Source organism: Trachypithecus francoisi, unplaced genomic scaffold (genome assembly GCF_009764315.1).
Source record: "Trachypithecus francoisi isolate TF-2019V2 unplaced genomic scaffold, Tfra_2.0 Lachesis_group6, whole genome shotgun sequence".
NCBI classification, from domain to species: Eukaryota; Metazoa; Chordata; class Mammalia; order Primates; family Cercopithecidae; genus Trachypithecus; species Trachypithecus francoisi.
Genome location: NW_022681471.1, coordinates 32,309,935 through 32,331,021, shown reverse-complemented (window position 1 = coordinate 32,331,021; position 21,087 = coordinate 32,309,935). Strand labels below are relative to the sequence as shown.

The window sequence follows — 21,087 nt, the reverse complement described above, 5'->3', positions numbered from 1 at the left end:
AGAAAAATCAGTGGTTATAATTTCAAAATGTGTTGTGGTAGGAGCAGGCAACACAAAGTGCCATGGAAAAATTTCAGAGGCACACTCAAGCTCAGCCTTATTACATAAGACACACTTTGAAAAGGTAAGACTTCAGCTGAGATTTTAAGGATGAATAGGAATTAACGATGCAAGTAATGGGGGAAGGGCATTCCAGGTATAATAGCACAGACAAAAATATGGAGAGTAAAAAGACACAGCACTTCAAGGGAAACGCAAGCAGGTTGGCATAGCTAGAACAATGGATCAAAGGTATTTTGGCTGGACAGAAGGCAGAAAAAGTGTACAGGGACCCAGGTCACAAAGGTCCTATATGCTCTTAGGTAGTTTGGCCTTATCCTGATGAAAAAAAAAATTCAGCAGCAGGATATTAAGCAAGATTTCATTTCAGAAGTTATGGCAGATGGAGGTAGTAAGGTAGGGGGCATCTCTATCACTAGAGTCCAGGTAACCAATAATATTGTCCTGAGCTGGATTAATGAAGTGCAGAAGAAAAGCAGAAGGTACAGACTGGAGATCAAATTAGAAGGCAAAATTGGCCAAATGGATGTAGGGGATGTAGGAGGAGGAGATAATAGAATGGTTTCCAATTCCATACTTGACTGATTATGTAGATGCTGGTGCCAGTCTATAAAAGAGGAAGAATATATGCATTTCAGTTTTTTGTAGTTATATGGAACAGGGGGTGAAAAGGATACGTGGAAGAGAGAGATGCTCAGTTTTGGATATGTGAGTTTAAGATACCCGTGTCCTTAGTTGAGCGTGGTGGCTTATGCCTATAGTCCTAGCTACTTGGGAAGCTGAGATGGGAGAACTGTTTGAGCCCAGGAGTTTAAGACCCAGCCTGGGCAACATATCGAGAACCCATCTCAAAAAAAAAAAAAAAGACTATGTCCTAACCAAGTGGCTATATGAACCTAAGTGGTAGTTAAAACACGGGGCAAGAACAACATTTCTCAGTAAGGGGAAGTAGAATAAAAAGAGGACCACAGACAAAAACCCTTGGGAACACCAATACCTGTGGAATAGACAATGGAGTAGGAAAAAGATGTAAAAGGGCAGGTAGAAAATGGCACCAGAGGAGCCAAGGATGGGAAGTTTCAATTAGGGTGGAAAGACAGCAAATAATATTAGAGAGCTTTGAAACATGTCCATTGCCTCTAGCAATATGAAGGGTGGGAGATGTGAGTAAAATTGCTGCAGGTTTAAGAGGGAATGGGAAGTGATTGGTTAGGACATCAAGAACTTGGGCAAGTAACGAATACAATACTCATTTTGAGAAGTTTAGAATGATTAAGACAGGACAAAAGGGAGGTAATTAGAAGGGGGACATAGGGACAAGAAAGGATAGCTTCAGGTTAGAAGAACTTAAATAGGATGAGGGAAAGAGCCATTAGCAATCGACAGAAGATGCTTTGGTACAAGTTCTCCTACAAGGCAAGAGAAATGGGATTCCAAAAGCATAAGACATAAGAACTCAATACATAACAATCTGGGGTCACTCAGTAATGGGAAAAGAGATATAAATGGGCCTTGATGACATAACTGTTTGCCTCAGTTTAACCAGGAAAAGAAAACCTACTCTGAGACTGGAGAGGAGGAAGGAATGGTGGAACAGATGGTGGAAGGATGTTAACTGCTACTTCTATTTCCCATTTCCTGTGTCTTGTTGCCCTAGTGCTCTGCCTAGCTTGCAGTCTATTAGGGACTGATAAATCAGATAACTAAGCTTATTAGAATTGTATCAAAGATAGGACAAATAGGCTGCATGGCAATTCTGATTGTGCTTGCATTCAAGAAATGTGCCAAGCTTTCCACGCACCCCCTACTAGCCTCTGGGGCAATAACTAGGAACAAAATGCAACCCTGGAGTTTATGAACTTTCCTGACATTGACTTTGGCTGCCAGTTCAATTATTTTTTTTACTGGCTTCTTGGTTCTGTTAAGAATCCAGATAGCTGAGATTGCCGGATGTGACCTGTGAATAGATGGTGTTAAGAGTCCCCAGTTAGCACCTCCCCTACAATTTCCCAAATTACCATCCAGCCCATAAACTATTAGGTGACATGTACCATAAAGTATTATGCCGTGGGTTTAATATAACTTGGTTTTTAAAAAATTCATTAGTAGATTAATTTCTTATTCTGGCAACAGACTCATAGTTCTCTCTTTCCCAAATGGGTATTTGACCTAGTACTGAAACGACTTTCATAAATACTGCCAATAAGGCTTTCATGTAAGACAAATATTCCCAGAGTAGCTCAAAAGGCAATTCCACTAATACAAAGATCTTTCTAGATACTGTCACTTACTTAAAATGCTCTCAATTAGTATGTGAAATATTAATTTATAATAACTATTGATTGTATGAATTCAACCTTTAAAAATTATTGGCCGGGCGCGGTGGCTCAAGCCTGTAATCCCAGCACTTTGGGAGGCCGAGACGGGCGGATCACGAGGTCAGGAGATCGAGACCATCCTGGCTAACACGGTGAAACCCCGTCTCTACTAAAAAAATACAAAAAACTAGCCGGGCGAGGTGGCGGGCGCCTGTAGTCCCAGCTACTCGGGAGGCTGAGGCGAGAGAATGGCGTAAACCCGGGAGGTGGAGCTTGCAGTGAGCTGAGATCCGGCCACTGCACTCCAGCCTGGGAGACAGAGCGAGACTCCGTCTCAAAAAAAAATAAAAAATAAAATAAAAAATAAAAAAATAAAAATTATTTAGTTAATGGGAAAAATTTTGGTAAAACAGTAACTTTAATGGGATCACATTCTGAAGAAAAGAAAATCTCATCCTATAAGTCATTTTGACCTGATCTACTTGCCTAATGTATACTTAATGCTATATTGAAAATGCTTCTGGGGAAAAGTGTATTTGCAGAAGAATTTAATAGCCACAGAAGCAATAAAGATTTTTAAAGTTTAAAAAGTTCCATGGCCACTAAAATTGCAATAAGAAGTTTCATGTAGATTAAAAATGCTGTTAATCTTCAATTTTCTATCAGTTCAGACATTTTTCAAATACAATTTTCAACACAAGAACTGGAAAGCTGAGGTATACATTTACAACAAAAACTAATACAATTTCTCTTAAAAACCAATTGAGGCCAGGCACAGTGGCTCACACCTATAATCCCAGCACTTCAGGAGGCTGAGGCAGGCGGATCACTTGAGGTCAGGAATTCGAGACCAGCCTAGCCAACATGGCAAAACCCCATCTCTACTAAAAAAATACAAAAGGTAGCCAGGTATGGTGGCACTCATCTGTAATCCCAGCTACTTGGGAGGCTGAGGCACAAGAATTGCTTGAACCTGGGAGGCGGAGGTTGCAGTGAGCTGAGATCGCACCACTATACACACTCCAGCCAGGGCAATAGAGCAAGATTCCATCTCAAACAAAACAAAACAAAACAAACAAAAAAAACAATTGAGTCAAAACTTCTTTTTGGAAGAATCAACATTAAGAAGCACATTCTTAGGTGACATCTTATTTGTTATATACATTTTATATCTATAATCAAACTGTGTTAAGTAAATCACATGCATCTGAAAAGATTCGTGAAGCTACTCAGTATCATTCATGAATATGTATACCAGTTTCAAGGACAAGAAATGGTAATTATTAACGCAAAAAGTTAGCTACCAGGGTAAAAGAAAAGCAGATGGGTGGAAGATGAGCCCAAGACAAGTTAACATTATCTATCTAAATAAACAGATGAAATACTATAATCTTAAAATGTCCGAGTCTGATAAGAATTCCTACTGAAAAACTGCAGGAAACTTAAGTGGTACATTTTACACTGAACTTATAGTATGTTCTTGATACGTAACAAGTAGCTTCTTATCAGATTCCTTCTAAAATACTAAGATGTATGAAATACTGAGATGCATTCCTCTGAAATGCAAATTATCATTTAAAGAAATGAGTAGCAGGATTTTAAAGTCCCCATCCACTGGATGAAGAAATTGAGACACTAGAAGTTAAACAACTTGGCCAAAGACAATGGTAGTTAACTGCAGAGTTTGCAGCCGTGATGACTAACTGGCGTTCACATGGCTTAACTGGGTAATTCAGAGAAAAGTTACCACCTATATTGCTAAGTTTTCTTATGTGATATAGTAAGGTGACTAGGAAAACTATTCGTATATGGAAACTGGAAGGCTCAAGTATTTTAGGGTGATCTAAGTAAGAGAGAGACTGCACACAATCCTATGTTGGTTCAGATTAATAGCTCAATATGTATGGCTGCAATGTAAAGCTACTATGTAGAGATACTAAATATCAACCTCAACTTAGGAATTGAGAAAAATGTACAGAGAGATACTCTGAAGCTTTTATTATGAAATAACTATTCTAGATCACTGGTTCCCTAACTGACTATGCATCAGGTTTAGCAGGGGAGCTTACACACACACACACACTCTCTTTCTCTCTCTCTCTCTCTCTCTCTCTCTCTCTCCCTCCCTCCCTCCCTCCCTCCCTCCTCATTAGACCTACTACGTTAAATCCTCCAGGGAATCTATTTTTATATTTTATAAAACACTTCCCAAGTGAATTTTATTCTGTAGCCTGCCTACCATCAGTCGAGGCTTATGTATGGGACCATTCTTCCAGATAGTAATATACAGACAGAACATCAGAACATTTTGCAAATAATTTAGTTCTACTTCTAAACATTTCCAAAGTTTTTCCATTTGAAAGAAATTGCCATTATGCAGCATACAAAATCTTGATTTTAACCAACGGGAAAAAATGTGAGCAAATTGCCTTAAGAAATAAAAGAATCTTTATTGTTTTAGAAGCAATTTTGAGTAAACAGACAGGCAAATATCTAAAGATACCATACATCAACTAGTGGTTTAAACATTTGAGGACGAAAACATGGAAAGTATTTACATGGACCAGTTTCTTTATACAAATGCTAAAACATGAAAAACACCCAAAACCAAATAGAGGGTTACCATCAAGGTATGAATCCAGTAATACAAATAAAACTACAAAAGGTACAAAGAACACATAGCTATAGGAAATAATAGTGTAAATAGCAGTGTATAAACTGGCCCATGTAAAATACAAAAATATTCACTGAAGTCAGGTTTTCTATAAAACAGTGTTTATTAGAGGTATTTTACTATGAATCAGGCATATAATCTGAATGTAGAAACTTTTAGAAATATTAACAGCATTCAGTCAGTGCCACGCACTTGTGCTTCCAATTATTTTTTTAAAGCTGCTTTGTTTTGACTCATGTGAAATAGTTAAGGCCTACATTCTTATACGCATTATCCATCTTATAAGGTTAACAATTTTACACTAAAACACAGTTTAAATAAAAAATGATTTTGAAAAATCACATCTATATTTAATCTTTAAGAAGTGTTTTAAGCTGGTAATGCAGCTCACTGTAGCTCTAAGACAGGGGTTAGTCAGGAATCTGATCTTGAGCCATAAAGGTTTTCAGGCTAAATAAAGGACAAATTTAAGTGACAGAAAATATTTGTAATTCCAATATAACTCAGTTATATTGTTATAAAAATACACATGCTAGCATGCAACTGCCTAGATATGTGTGTATATATATATATATATAATATATATATATGTGTGTGTATAATATATATATGTGTGTGTGTGTGTGTGTGTGTGTGTGTCTGTGTGTGTGTATTGATCCATTCAATATCAATACTTTGGAACCCAGACATTTTCTCATTTTCTAGTGAATGGGAGGCACATAATCCCCCCACCAAAAAAAAACAAAAAACAAAAAACCAAAGAAACCTTCCATATATGGCTGCATATTAACAATTTTAATATTTGCTCTGCCATTCCAACACACACCAAAGAAGTTCTCCTAGAAGCAGCAAGAAATATTTGATGTGTTAACTATCAAGCTGATGTATTTTGCTTTATCCTATAAAATTAGGTGGTGCACGGTAATTTGACAATTGGTGCATCTCTCAGAGCACAAAACTGAACACAAAGCACATGAATTAATAATGATTCTACCATAACGAATAATAACAATGAAAGTTTTGATTAGCACAGAACCATTTAAATGTGAAAGCCAAATTAGTACTGTTGTAGCAATCAATGCAAGCTGGAAACAAAGAACAACTTTTTAATGGATTAAGAGAAGACCAAGACTTTTGGGTTAGATGCAAGTTTTTTTTGTTTTTTTTTTTTTTGCTTTTTTTTTTTTTTTTTTTTTTGAGACGGAGTTTTGCTTTTGTTGCCCAGGCTGGAGTGCAATGGTGCGATCTCAGCTCACCACAACCTCTGCCTCCTGGGTTCAAGCGATTCTCCTGCCTCAGCCTTCCGAGTAGCTGGGATTACAGGCACCCGCCACCACGCCCGTTTAATTTTTTGTATTTTTAACAGAGACGGGGTTTCACCATGTTGGCCAGGCTGGTCTCAAACTCCTGGCCTCAAGTGATCCACCCGCCTTGGCCTCCCAGAGTGCTGGGATTACAGGCATGAGCCGCCATGCCCAGCCTAGATGCAAGTTATTTTATAAGTGTAAGTGCACTTCGTTATCTAGGTTCTAGGACACACTGGCATTTCTTAAGAAAAAGAAAATAATAAAATACATCACTACCAACAAGAAATATTGGAAGGCTAAAGAGAAATCTGCATTAATTTTAGTACTGCATACAGAGGCCAATTTATGAGCACAAAGTACTAATGCCCTCAATTGGCACTGGCAAGCAATTATCTCTAAAGCACCTAAAAAATGGATTGAAATGCCCTGTTGGAATAGTCTTGTATCTTGCAATTTAAAAGATTGAAATATCCAGTTTTTTAAAAAAAGGATTAAATAATAAGATTAATACCTACTCTAAATTTTAAAAAGCTTTTGTATCTTTTGTCATTACAGCCACATAATACAAATGTATTCAAAAAGCATTAGAAAAGCATTTATTGCTAAGAACATAATAATACTAGCCCCTGTTCAAATCTACTAGTATATCTCTCATAGGTCAAATATGCAGCAATGCCAAAGTAGCTAAGTTAACCTGCAAACAAAAATCACAACAAAAAGAGCAAAAGGAGCAAGTACAAATCCACTATAGAACATGTTGTTCCAACTCAACTACATGCAGGGAAAAAAAAACATCTCTTTTTCAAAAATTGTTTTTTCTAAACTGTGTATTTTTAGTCTGAATGTCTAAAATGAAAACACTGAAATACTAATTCAAGACAGTAAAACAGAACCTATAATTCAGTGATTTTGCACATCTTTTGCTGTAAAAATAAGTTTTAAATTGCTTGGTTGGAGAAACCAAAGTCAGGCAACTAATTTGTAGTTGATAGTTTTTTGTTTAAGTTTGAAATCCCCCACACCACCCATTCTAAAGAGCCGGACTGCAACTAAATATACCTTAAATTGACCAGTATTGCATGTTGGAACTTGTACTTGCTTTTTTCTTTTGTAACAGAGATCACGTATTGATTAGTGTTACAGAGTCTGATATCCAGCATAACTTTTTCTTCTGCCAATTACGTAAGCAATCACTATAACGATAATCAAGCCTGAAAGACCAGCACCAACTATAATTGGGATTAGAATGGTGTCATCATCCAGCGAACACTCTTGGGCTGTAGGTGAGAAAAAGTGTGTAACAAATAATGAGTATAATCACAAAACAATGTCCTAAAGTAAAAGATGTTGATTTAAAAGTCAGAAATGTTCTTACAAGATCAACTTCAAGTAACTAAGACAGGTATATTTTTATGATAAAGCTATAGAAAATGGAGAACTGTTCTAGAATTAAAATTCTAAGACTTACTTTGTTCTTTCATTTGTTTACGTGTATATATGTAGATATTCATATATATGAATATATGTATATTCATTTACATCTATAAACACAGCTCATATCATAATATATATCATGATATATATAATGCACACATCACACATGATATATAATGCACACATTATATACATGATATATATAACGCACACATTATATACATGATATATAATGCACACATTATATATGATATGTTTGCATATACATATATACACACGTATATGTTTGTTTATATTCCAAGTCCTTTCCAAAATAGGAGTATTACTTTATCAGAAATTAAGGGAGCTAATCTAGCCCACTTTTACATAGCCAGATTAGCCTCTCAGTGGTAGCATGAATGTCTTTTGGGAAAGTAGAAACAGGATCAGGAAGGTATCATGTGATGAAAATAGCCAGGCTGGCTCTGGAGTCCCTTTAGAGTTAGGGGTCAGCAAGCTGTAGCCCATGGGCCAAATCTGGTACAAGAGCTAAAAAGGGCTTTTACATTTTTAAATGGTTGAAAAAAATATTTTGTGACTCATGAGAGCATATAAAATTCAAATTCCAGTGTCCATAAATAAGGTTTTATTGGAACCCAGCCCATCATCTGTTTATGTGTTGCTGTTTTCGTGCTACAATAGCAGAGTTGAATAGTTGTGACAGAGACCATATGGCCCCAAAGCCTAAAACACTTACTGTTTGGAACTTTAAAGTTTGCAGATCGTGACTTAGAACATACAATTTTAGTGGTTGCAAAGTCAAGAAATGGGGACCTCTTACTAATTTGAGTGTGCTTACTGCATTTCTTATCTGGTCAGGGTTGGCAGCCTAAAGGGGCTATTTTTTTCTATTTCTAGAAAGTGGTCTGATCCAGTAAAATCCAATCAACACTCTTCTGCCTTATTGCAATTCTATTTCTTTCCCTTACAGTCAAATATTACCTATGTGTTGTATTTATAGGTACCCACAGCCAAGAACCTAGTTCCACGAATAGATTATACATTCAATATCAGTATTAAATGTTGTATATCTCTTTGGGTGATATTTTTAATTCTACATACATAAAAACCAAAGTTTCAAAGTGAGAGAAAGAGCACAGCTCATCCCTATTACAGTTGACTAGATAAACCGTCCTGAAGTGATGATACTAATACTACAAATGATTTTAAACTGTAAACACAAAACTGGTCTTAAAATTAGGGGAGTAATGAAGGGGAGCCAAATAAAAAGTCCAAAAATAAAGCTAGTAAAGGATCAAAATAATTGAAGTACATAAGCAAAACAGGCAAGAGGGAAAATGAATTCTTGAAAATATTTTTAAAGTGTAACTAACGTCTTTAACCACAAGAATGGTAGGGTCGAGAGCCCAATTTATTGTGGCCTAACCAAGTCAGACTAGGTATTCAACACCACTGCAAAAGCAGTCGAATGGCTCACAGTATATTCGCTTCTAAACACAGCTTCCACATTTCCTTCCAAACCGTAGAATTAATGGTTGAAAAGGATGTGGATGACTGGAATAGCTCTGCTCAACAAAGTTGTGATCCACAAACCCCCAATTTTAGGTAATGGGCTTAAAATGACAAGTCAATTAAGGAATTTTACGTGCTTTTTTCTTCATGCAAATTTTAATCTTATAATGCCAAATATGTCTTTCATATTCGTATGAACACATTATAATGAACCTTCACAAGGGTTTCATTAAAAATCTAATAAATACTACCATTAGCCCTGAGTGATCTTCAAAAAGCCTCATTCACACTGGCACACGCTTTGAAAACTCTCCAGATCGTTTTGGCTTGTAAAAACATAGTTCATGACATTTGAGGCTTTGCTACCACTCTTTTATCTTTTGTCTTAACAAAATCAGACCAAACTGCTTTCATTCAGGTATGAAAATGTTTCCAGTGAGAAGACGGCCTCAGGAAGCAGATGCAACATGCTCAAAGCTGCTGCTCCCAAGTGCCATCTTCTCTACAAACTAAAACCCATACCTCAAATAAAGCTCACTTAAAGCTTCTATCAGTTTTTAACTTTTTTGCAAATGATTTTAAGATCACAAAAACATCTCGGTTGAGCAAAATGATGAGCCAAATATAGAGGTGCACAATTTGCTCAAGGCTATGAGACCTCTGGTGATTCATATTCCTCTATTTCAACGTTTAAATGTCTGTGATTCAAAGGAAAAGCCACCTATCAGTCAACATAAGAACATAAATTATTAATGAAAAGTTTGCTTGATTCTTACCTGTAGAATACTTTCCTTGTGTCACATTGAAAGGCTGAACCCTTAGATCAAAGGTATTTATCTGAAATGCTCCAGACACTGAAACAGTCTGCTCTTTGTTGCACATATAAGAACTTCCCAGGGGGGCATCCCAGTAGCTAAGATTGTTATTTGCAATGCTGAAAACTTCAAAGAAAAGAAACAGGTTAGTAACTTCTTATCCTATCAACATCAAAAATGGGAAAGTTGGCCAGGCACAGTGGCTCACGCCTGTAATTTCAACACTTTGGGAAGCCAAGGTGGGCAGATCACATGAGCCCAGGAGATCAAGACCAGCCTGGGGAAACATGGCAAAACCCTGTCTCTACAAAAAATACAAAAAAAAAAAAAAAAAAAAAAAAAAAAAAATTAACTGGGCATGATGGTGCACAGCTGTAGTCCCAGCTACTTGGGAGGCTAAGGTGGGTGGTTGGCTTGAACCTGGGATTGAGCTGTGGTCACGCCCCTGCAGTCTAGCCTGGGCACAGAGCGAGACCCTGTCTCAAAAAAAAAAAAAAAAAAAGAACAGTCCTCAGGGTTTTTCAGTGAAGCATGGGAGCCTGGGGGACAAGATCAACCCACAAAAAGCAATTCTTGCAATCACTAGGTTCCCTTATCTTTCCATAGATGTTTCTATAGTCTAAAAATCAGTCACATCCTTAATTATTATCTACCATACTTTGAAAAGATGGGATACAGAAAAAGAACATCATAGTTCTAAGTTACTGATTTTAAGGTATGATCAAGACACACTTTTTACATAGCATCTTCTATTTCATTAAATAAGGTGCAATTTGGTAATAAGACCACTGTAATTTCTAATCCTTCAGGGTAACCCACAGTCTTTTTCCCCAGGCCAATGCTTCGCTTACCGGAGCCATTAACCAAATACATGCTGACGTTCACTTCCTTCAGATAAAATCGGTTTTCATTTTTCTGTTTGAAAAAGAGCTTCCAGTTAATTAACATATCACAGCTGTCTACAGATAACAGATACAGTTAATATCCACAGAAGAAAAGCAATCTAACACTATTACACAGAAGAAGAAACCATGCTGTAGAATAAACTGTAAGTAAAAGAGAACTCATAATCTGACAGAAACCCCTTTCCTCTGTATTTTCTTTCCAACTTTCGGAGCACAGGTGTAGTCATGTGGATCTCAGACACTTGAAGATTTATGGCCTCAATTTTATTCCTCCTGTCACTTGCTGAGACCTCACCACCTCCAGCCTGCATCATAGCAGCCTCTTAAGTGGGCTCCCTGCCTTTCAGCCCCTCCAGCCCTAATCTTCCTTTTCACTGTTATTATCTTTCTAAAGTACTCATCTGATCAGCCAGTCATTCTAATAATTTCAGAGTGCGAGTACGGCAGGAGCTACCAAAATGAACCACACTTCAATCCCGCCTTCACCCTGTTAGCAATCTGCCAGGGAAGGCAAGGTAAACACATAAATAACCATATTACAAAAAAGAAAGTAAGAAGTCATGAAAATAGGAGAGAAATCACTTCCAACTAAGGGAGGAGAAAAAGTAATGCCAGCTTAGTGATGGGGCATTTTGAACCGGGCAGGATTCTCTTAGGAAACAAGCAGGAAAAGGGTTATTCGACAGAGCAACAGCATAAATAACAGTAGTTAGAAAATAAGCATAATCTCAAATTTTTATGCTAGCATTTGAGCACTTACTAAGTGCCCAGCACTGTTCTTAAAACTTTACATATGATGCTTCCCTGAGTAATTACAACACTCCTATGCAATAGGTGCTGTTATCATCCCCATTTTGGGAATAATCGAAGCACAGACATGTTAGGTAACTTCCCCCAAAGCTACATGGTTAGTAGTCAGTGAGTTGGGATTTAAATTCAAAAAGTATGGCTGCAGAGTCTATGTAATTATTATTACTATGTTCTCTTACCTCACAAGAAGTGCATAGAGGACAGGGTGAGGGAAGCACCCTGAAGGAACTAAAGGAAACATAAGGTTCATAAAGAGGGAGTGAAGGCTGAAAATGCAGGCTGCACTGCATGGGAGAAAAGAGTGCTTGAACTACCCAGCCATGGACTTTAGATGTTACTTTGTTGGCAAAAGAGAAACACTGTGAGGTGGGCAGATCACGAGGTCAGAAGATCGAGACCATCCTGGCTAACATGGTGAAACTCCATCTCTATTAAAAATACAAAAAATTAGCCAGGAGTGGTGGCAGATGCCTGTAGTCCTGGCTATTTGGGAAGCGGAGGCAGGACAATCATTTGAATCCAGGAGGCGGAGGTTGCAGTGAGCTGAGATCTTGCCACTGCACTCCAGCCTGGGCAACAGAGCGAGAGTCCGGGGAGGGGAGGGGAGGGGAGAGGAGGGGAGGGAAGGGAGGGGAGGGAAGGGAAGGGAAGGGGAAGAAAGAGAGAAACATTGATGGAGAGATGTGCTTTAGGAAGGTTACGTTGATGTAGAACACTGGAGAAGGTGAGGAAGAGGAGCAATCAGGCAGGAGCTGTTTGAATGGTCCAGGCAAGAGGTAATGTGGACTGGACCCAGAGCAAAGGCAATGGGGATTAAAAGCTAGGGGACAGACTTGAGAGAAATTTCAGGAGGACGCATACAGGAGGACTTCACACTTTCATCACATCCCTCTTCAACTTAGGCTACATCTTGGCTTGGCATTCAAGACTCCACAATTTGTCTCAACGACTTTTCCATACTTTCACTAAACATATAACACTCCTCATTCTCCCAGCTGGTCTTGATTATGCCCTTTATCCAGGGATAACCTGTACTTTCCCACTTACTCTCCTTATCTCCCTATATACAAATCTGACCCATCCTCAAAGGCCCAGCTCAAATGCCATCTCTGCCATTAAACCTTCCTGACTCTCCTCCATCCAGAATTAACCTCTCCCTCCTCCATTCTCCTGCAGCACTTTGTACTATTCTCTGGTTTGGCACTCATCCCATTTCATATACACTTTCCACAGTACTCTACTGCCCACAGAATCGAGTTCAAAAGCCTTGTCATGGCATGTAGGCCTTTCACAAAAATGGTAATTATTTCTAGATTTCTCCCATTACGACTAAACTGTTGGCACTTTAAGAATATTGGCTTTCTTCTTCATAACCCACCATAGCAGCCTGCACATAACGCACTCAAGTTCTATAAATTCTCCTAAGGAGCATCTATCATGACAGGGTTGAAGGCAATAATGGGTCCCACTGAACTCTGAGGACATTGCAGGTATCTCTGATTTTTCAGAGTGCCTGTAGCATGATTAAAATGTCACTATTTTGGATTACGTTTTAAAATAGCCTGCTGGGTAACTAAATATTGTAATTCTTAAATACTAAACATTGCCATATAAGAGTCAAGAGAAATCACGTTCCTTTTAGGAGTCTACCACAGCTAGAAAGATCAAACTCAATCACTTGAAAGGGAATAAACCCAAAATACTACTTTCCTCGTTCTTATTGACCACAGCTCCTATGAGGTAACTTAAAAGAGAATGTGCCTGAGGCTTGCTTTTACCATAATGGAGAGGACAAGTTTAATTAGACATTTTCAATAGTAATTCACTGGTCACATGGTACTTAACAGAGGAATTATTTGAATGCTGGAAAAAGGAAGATTTTTGTAAACCTTTCCAAAATGTAGGCATTTAGTGTAATCCTCAATTACTCGGCATATATTCTAAAGAGAAAAATGTGCTTTCGATTCAAAATATCAAGTTCACATATGAAATAACAACATACCTACTTTTTATATATCAGATATTGAGATTATTTCCCCATCCCCAAACACAGTAATCTGATTTAAAAGCAGAATTGGTTTTTATCTAATTATACAATATTTTTAGTTTGAGAATAGTTGGTGGTTCAACATTTTCCCTCACTTAGAGCTATCTTCTATTCCACCAGTCTCATTTGCCACAACATGTTCACACATACGTCCCCTCAAAGAAATTATGGGAATAATAATTGCTTCTGAGAAGGTGGAAATAAAGGTCCCCAATGATTAATTTATACTAGCAAGAAGTAGAACAGATATGCTTAACCCAAAACCTTCTGTTTAGGTTTCAGCTATTGATCAACAACAAAAACCTGAATGCTGCCATTATAAATTGTCCTGATTTAATGAATTCATATACACAATTACACAGAGCTTTGTACATAGTACTCAATAGATGTTACCTATCTTTATTACTGACACTATTACAAATAATATAGCCTCCAAATGGCTTAAAATAGTATCACAGAAAAACATGAGCATCAGCTAACCAATAACAGAGAAAAAATTATCATGGAAATTACTTATATATGGATAGATTAGACAATTGTGTTTTTTTGATGTGAGTTAATTCTTACTCTTACCCTAGAGTCTGTATAATGGCAAAATGGCCACTCTTGGTGAACATTAATGTAAGAGTCCAGTCCACAGACCATTGCACAGACTCTGAGGGATGAATGGACTACACTTTATAATTGAGTACTGTAGAACTGGAAAATAAAGCTAAATATCCCCCTCTCCCCATGCAATTACTTAGACTTTCAGATGTGTTTCTAAGAGAATGAACCTAACTTTAGAAAAATCTGTTACTCACCACAGCAAAGACAAAGTCAAGATACTTAATGGTGCTGCTATTCAGCCTAAGTAGAGCAGTGTGAGAACGGCAGCTGCCTGTGGAGTGAGTTGTATTGGGATTGATGTTAATAACTGAAGCAACCTTCAAGAGAAGAAAAAAGGGAAAAGGTACAGGTTAGCTATAAAAGTGGCCAGCAAAGCCTTATATGCTACCAAAACCAACTTCAGCATGGAACAAAAAATCTTTTGTCTGGATACTTAAATTCATGGTGTCTTAATTTTCAAACAAAGTTGGCGTGGGTCCTCAAGCTATGACTCAGATGACTTTAAAAAAAACAAGAGGAAAGCTTCTACAGTAATGAGCCAAATGAAAACACACATTTTTATGGAGCCCAAGAGCCATCTGTCTCGCTTGTTTAAGTCACAGGATCCTGGAAATCGGATTTGTTCCTTGGCACTCCCTCCCTCTACAGCCTCAGTGGAACACTGCAACTAGAAGTGCCATCATGTACTTGAGCACATCTATACTATCCGAGTCATCAAATAGCTGGAGAAACAGATAGCTATGCCATTCCTGTATACGAACCTACACTGCATTCAGATCAAAGTGTGAAGAAGTTATATTTTAAACTGACCGAAATAAAGGCCAATTGTTTGTACTCTGATCCACTGATGGCAAATAGAATCTAACCCCAAAGAGTACTTTAAACTGCTAGGTTTTCTGCCGGCCAACACAACACCTGAAAGTGACATTAACACTTCATGGTTATAGTAACTCCTAACTAATCAAAGTTCAACAAGCCAACATAAAATCTCCATTTAAAACTTAATCAGGCCAGGTGTGCTAGCTTACGCCTGTAATTCCAGCACTTTGGGAGGCCGAGGCGGGTGGATCACTTAAGGTCAGGAGTTCAACACCAGCCTGGCCAGCATGATAAAACCCCATCTCTACTAAAAATACAAAAAAACTAATTTTGCGTGGCAGTGCAGGCCTGTAATCCCAGCTACTCAGGAGGCTGAGGCAAGAGAATCGCTTAAACCCTGGAGGTGGAGGTTGCAGTGAGCCAAGATCATGCCACTGCACTCCAGCCTGGGCGACAGGGCGGGACTCTGTCTCAAAAACACAAAACAAAACAAAACAAAAAACTGAACCATTCTACTACCTTTGGGCTGAAGGTAGAATATGAAATATTTGAAATGAAATACAAAAAGGATGTATTGATAAAAATAGACACCTATACCTTATCCTGAGTGATGTTCAGCTGCAGCCCCATGGTAGCCAGCAGACAAGTATCATTGCCATTATTAACTGAATAGGTTCCAGCTTCTGGTTTTTCCTTTGGAGTAGGTGTTGTAGTAGGAGATGGCACAGTGGTGTGTATGGTGGGTGCCACTGTTGAAGTTTTGTCTTCATCACACAGGAACTCTAAAACAAGCAAAAAGGGACAAAAGAAACCAAAGTGGACATTTTCTTAATTCATAAGGCCAGGGAAAACCAAAAAAAAAATTCTCATAATAGAAGTCCAAAAGGGTTATATTAGGGGAAGAGAATATCTTGTTAGTATATCTGAAACTAAATTAGGCAGAGGTTCTTAAACTGCTGCTTCATATACAGACAATCTATATGAGTTATGACACAGCAGACAAACTCAGGACACATCCATATGCTTTATCAGCTCACACATGGCCACACACTCATCTTTTTCAGACCCTTAAATCTTTTTATTCCCAAAGAACTTTGCCTGCCTGATATGAAATTCAGAGATTTAAGTCTTAAATTTTTTGGTTCTTTATTCCCACATACAACTACCATAAGGAAGGATATTGTTTACCAGAAAAAAGCTTAGAAATCACCAAAGGACTTAAATACAAATGAACCATTTATTTGCATTAGCCCTATGGTAAATCATAGGCATTTCAACCTCTTCTTAGGAAGTGTCAGTAGTTTTCCAGCACTGGTGAATGAGAAATTATTACCTTTCCATAAAGCATGTAATTCAATAAAAATTACAAAATCAACTTTAAAAATTCAAGATTAGAACATTCATCTGATTTCTAAGCTTTGGTCTTGGAACTGCTAAAAAAACAAGCTGATAATCAAGCTATCCGAGGAGCTGTTCAAACAATGATTAGGTTTTATTAGCTGAGAACAGTATAGCTAGTGTCTTTTTAAAGACCATTCCACAACTTGTACATCAAAAACTTTAAATTGTAAGTTCCACAATAATACGAATTGCTATTATTTACAAAAACTTTATAGCCTAGTAGAAGTTATGAATAAACCTTAATACATAAATGCTTTCAGATAATGACTTCAATGAAGGCTACCTGGTATACTCTACTCTTAAATTAGGATCCAAGTAGAGAAATATATACTTTAAGTACCCACCATTTGTGCTCACTGTGCCATTTTGGACAAAAGCTTGTACAAGAACATCCCAATAGTGCTGGACAACATCATCCTTTTCCAAAGTTGATAAACTATTGCATCTAAAAAGGTCATTCAATGGAATTTTGATGGCCAAAAGTTCATCAACAGTAAGAATTCCTATAAAACAAGATTAACAATGGCTATTTCCAAGAGGTAGGAGAAAAATGATAATGTAAATATATTGTATAGGCTTTCTTCTTCTCTCTGCCTGCCCTACCCCAGGCCTAAAGTGACAAAGGGTATAGCATGCTCAAGGGCATGACCAGTTCACTGTGGCTAAAACATAAGGAGTAAGGGGGAAGAAGAAATGGGGGTTAGGGGCTGGGCACGGTGGCCCATGCCTATAATCCCAGCACTTTGGGAGGCTGAGGCGGGTGGATTACCTGAGGTCAGGAGTCTGAGACCAGCCTGGCCAACATGGTGAAACCTTGTCTCTAGTAAAAAGACAATAATTAGCTGGGCGTGGTGGCAGGCACCTGTAATCCCAGTTACTTGGGAGGCTAAGGCAGGAGAATCACTTGAACCCGGGAGGTGGAGGTTGCAGTGAGCCGAGATCGCCCATTGCACTACAGCCTGGATGACAAGAGCAGAACTCTGTCTCAAGACAAAAAAAAAAAAAAAAAAAGAAAGAAAAATAAATGGGGGTTGAGAAGGAAAGACAAGTTGCAGGTAATCATACTTTGAAGCATCTTCTATGATCTAAGGCCAGTTGGGCTTTTCTTTTTAGCAGTGGAGGGCTAGCTTCTGTTTTTAAAGCAGGAAATGACATATATATAATTTATTTTAAGGAAGATAGCAAATTTGTAGGGGATAGGCATGGGGGAAAACTTTTCAGGGAAGCCACTTTAGAGGGAAACCAGAGGGTGATGGTCTGGTTAAGGTGAAGGGTAAAGGAGGGTTGCCTAAACTAAGATGGTGTGGGGCAGTGGAAAGAGAGCAAAGAAGCCAAACTGAAAACACTTATCTATGGTAGAATCAACAGGACTTAGTGACTGTAACTAAGGAAGCAAGAGAGATGGATTAATCATGGATTTGTATAGTAAATCCTTATTTTCGTTTTACTAGTCCCAAGTAAGTTATATTAACTCCAATGAGCTTATAGAACCTCTTCCTGGATTAAATTTAAAGATGATTCAATTTCAGGGAATCTTCAGAATATGAAAGCAGTAAGTTACAGCCATTTCGTATAGTTTTTATTAGCCTGCGTATAGTGAAACTTCAAAAGATGATGGTCACCTAAGTGGTTTGGCTTCTTTTGGAGAAGTAGCAAGAAAGGAAAAGTATCCAAGGTCCTTAATATATGCCGCCTTCTGTGCCTCTCCATCATGTAGCAAGCAGCCATATAATGCTGCCTTGGCACCCCCTAATGGCCATAGGAATAAAAAAAAAAAAAAAAAAAACAAACACAAAACAATGAACTAGAACATTTTTCCCAGAATTGCTTCTCACCATTAACAAAAATGAATAGATACGTGAACTGGCTGTACATAGACCGACTTCAAAAACAAATGAGCGAAAAGACAACTTGCAGACATATTGGAGTTATACTATGAATAGCTTTTTTTAACTATGTATTGTTTATGAACATGTACTTATATAGTGAAAAACAAACATAAAGACAGGAAGGTTATACCCCAAATTCGTGAAAGTGTTTGCCTCTTAGCAGGCAAGGAGGAAAATGGGTCTGGGAAGTGAAGACAAAGGAAATATAAACTGTACCGTCAACGTTTTATCTTTTTAATCAAAAAGTGACACAGACATTAAAAAAACAGCATTTATGAATTCTGGATAATGGGTACATATGGGTCTGCTATATTATTCTCTGTATACATATATAATCTTTATATATATAGAATATTTGTGTATATATATATATGTAGGGCCTTTTAAAAAACCCTTATTATATATGTAACTTATATATATAATTTTTTTTTTGAGATGGAGTCTTGCTCTGTTGCCCAGCTGGAGTGCAGTGGCATGATCTGAGCTCACTGCAACCTCCACCTCCTAGGTTCAACCGATGCCTCAACCTCCCAAGTAGCTGGATTACAGGTACACGCCACCATGCCCAGCTAATTTTCGTATTTTTAGTAGAGATGTGGTTTCGCCATGTTGGTCTCGAACTTCTGACCTCAGGTGATCTGCCTGCCTTGGCCTCCCAAAGTGCTGGGATTACAGGCATGAGCCAGCACCACACCTGGCCAGTACATTTCTATATTTTAATCATGAAAAAATTTTTAAAAAGAAAAAAGCAACTTCAATGTTACTTCAATATCAGATGCCTAAAAATAAATTCGTGGTTTTTATTTTTATTTTTTGAGACAGAGTGTCACTATGCTGCCCAGGCTGGTCTCACACTCCTGAGCTCAAGCGATCTGCCTGGCCTCCTAAGTGTTGGGATTACAGGCATGAGTCACTGCACCTGGCCTAAATTAGTATTTTTGCGGGGAGGAGTAGGGGACAGGGTCTCCCTCTGTCACCCAGGCTGGAGGGCAGTGGCACAATCTTGACTCACCACAACCTCCGCCTCCTGGGTTCAAGTGATTCTCCTGCCTTAGCCTCCCAAGTAGCTGGGATTACAGGCACGCGCCACTACCACCCGGCTAATTTTTGTATTTTTAGTAGAGACAGGGTTTCACCATGTTGGCCAGGCTGGTCTCGATCTCCTGACCTCAAATGACCCACCAGCCTCAGCCTCCCAAAGTCCTGGGATTATAGGTGTGAGCCACCACGCCCGGCCATAAATTAGTATTCTTGAAACACTGAACTATATCAAAAACAATTATCAATAGTCCATTTCAGGAAGCCATTTAGCATTCCCAATACTTTCAAATATTATTACACAGAAGGCAGTAATTTAAAAAGTAATCCTCCCTTTGTTTTAAATAAAAGGGGAAAGAGAGAAGTGTTAACATTTCAGGGTCCATAGTTTTTCTATCCAAATATGTCAGATTAAACACCTCCTCCTAATAACTGCTAACAACTGCTGCCCCCATAGTCCAGGCATTTATTACATCAGCCCTTGATTACTGTAACAGCTTCTTAAGCCAGCATCTCTGCCTGCAGTCTCCTCACTTCTCAACTAATCCTGCAGAATATTCCTTATAAGTTACTGTCTCTGCTTTTGTTATATCATTTTCCTGCTTTAAAAACCTAAAATGATTCCCCAGTGCCTACCCCATGAAGCTAAATGTCTTTCCTTGGCTTCCAAGGTCCCTATAATTTAGGCCCACTGCATTTCACCAACTTTATTTTCCTTCTGCTACACACACAGCCTCTGATTTAATCAGGCAGCTCTCCAATTACTGCTGCATATGCTATGCTTCCCCCTGCTGGAAACATCCTGCTCAAAATCCTCCACTTACTCAAATTCTACCATCAGCTGAGTTTCAGCTCAGGTCCTACTTCTCTACCAAGCTTTCTCACTACTCTAACACATACCTTAAGCCTTCTTTTATCACTCCTCTTAATCAGGACCACTTGTGGGAACACTTTTAAATCAGCCAGTCTTTTTTTTTTTTTTTTTTTGTAGAGACGAAGTCTTACTATGTTGCCCAGGCTGGTCTTGAACTCCCTGGCTCAAGTGAACAGTCTGCCTCGGCCTCCCAAAGTACTGGGATTACAGGCATGAGCCACCATGCTCCACCTAAATCAGGCACTGTTAACCACAGGGATCTACATATGGGTTCAGGGACTATGTTCCATATGCAAAGTTTACTGTGTACTTTTTCTTTTTTCAGAGGGAGTCTAAAGTTTTCCTCACACTGTCAGAAGAGATTTATGAACCCTCTACTCCCTCAAACAAAAACGCAAACAACAACAAAATCCGACTGAGCTCAGTGTTTTCCAATTTTTCCATGTAACTCAGGAATAGCATTTAGCTTTGTCTCCCCAGCTCATTCTTAGGCTACTTGAAAGTGAAGGGCAAATCTTATACTAGCTCTGAAAGGTAAAACAGGGTACAAAGATAAACTAATAAGATAGGCAATA

At 38.3% G+C, this 21,087-nt stretch overlaps 1 protein-coding gene across 2 annotated transcripts in view; it reads right to left on the bottom strand.

The window, feature by feature from the left end:
* LAMP2 (lysosomal associated membrane protein 2) overlaps positions 1-21,087 on the bottom strand; it is a 43,327-nt gene that overhangs the window by 5,847 nt on the left and 16,393 nt on the right. The window contains exons 4-9 of one of the 2 annotated variants that reach the window (XM_033201764.1): positions 17,056-17,214; positions 15,908-16,092; positions 14,686-14,808; positions 10,972-11,035; positions 10,082-10,246; positions 6,441-7,636 (exon numbers count right to left, since the gene is read on the bottom strand). In XM_033201764.1, coding sequence (XP_033057655.1) covers positions 7,497-7,636; positions 10,082-10,246; positions 10,972-11,035; positions 14,686-14,808; positions 15,908-16,092; positions 17,056-17,214 — 836 coding nt within the window. In that variant the 3' untranslated portion in view covers positions 6,441-7,496. Of the gene's footprint in view, positions 1-6,440; positions 7,637-10,081; positions 10,247-10,971; positions 11,036-14,685; positions 14,809-15,907; positions 16,093-17,055; positions 17,215-21,087 lie in introns of those variants that run through there. The other variant, XM_033201765.1, reaches the window with a different exon arrangement.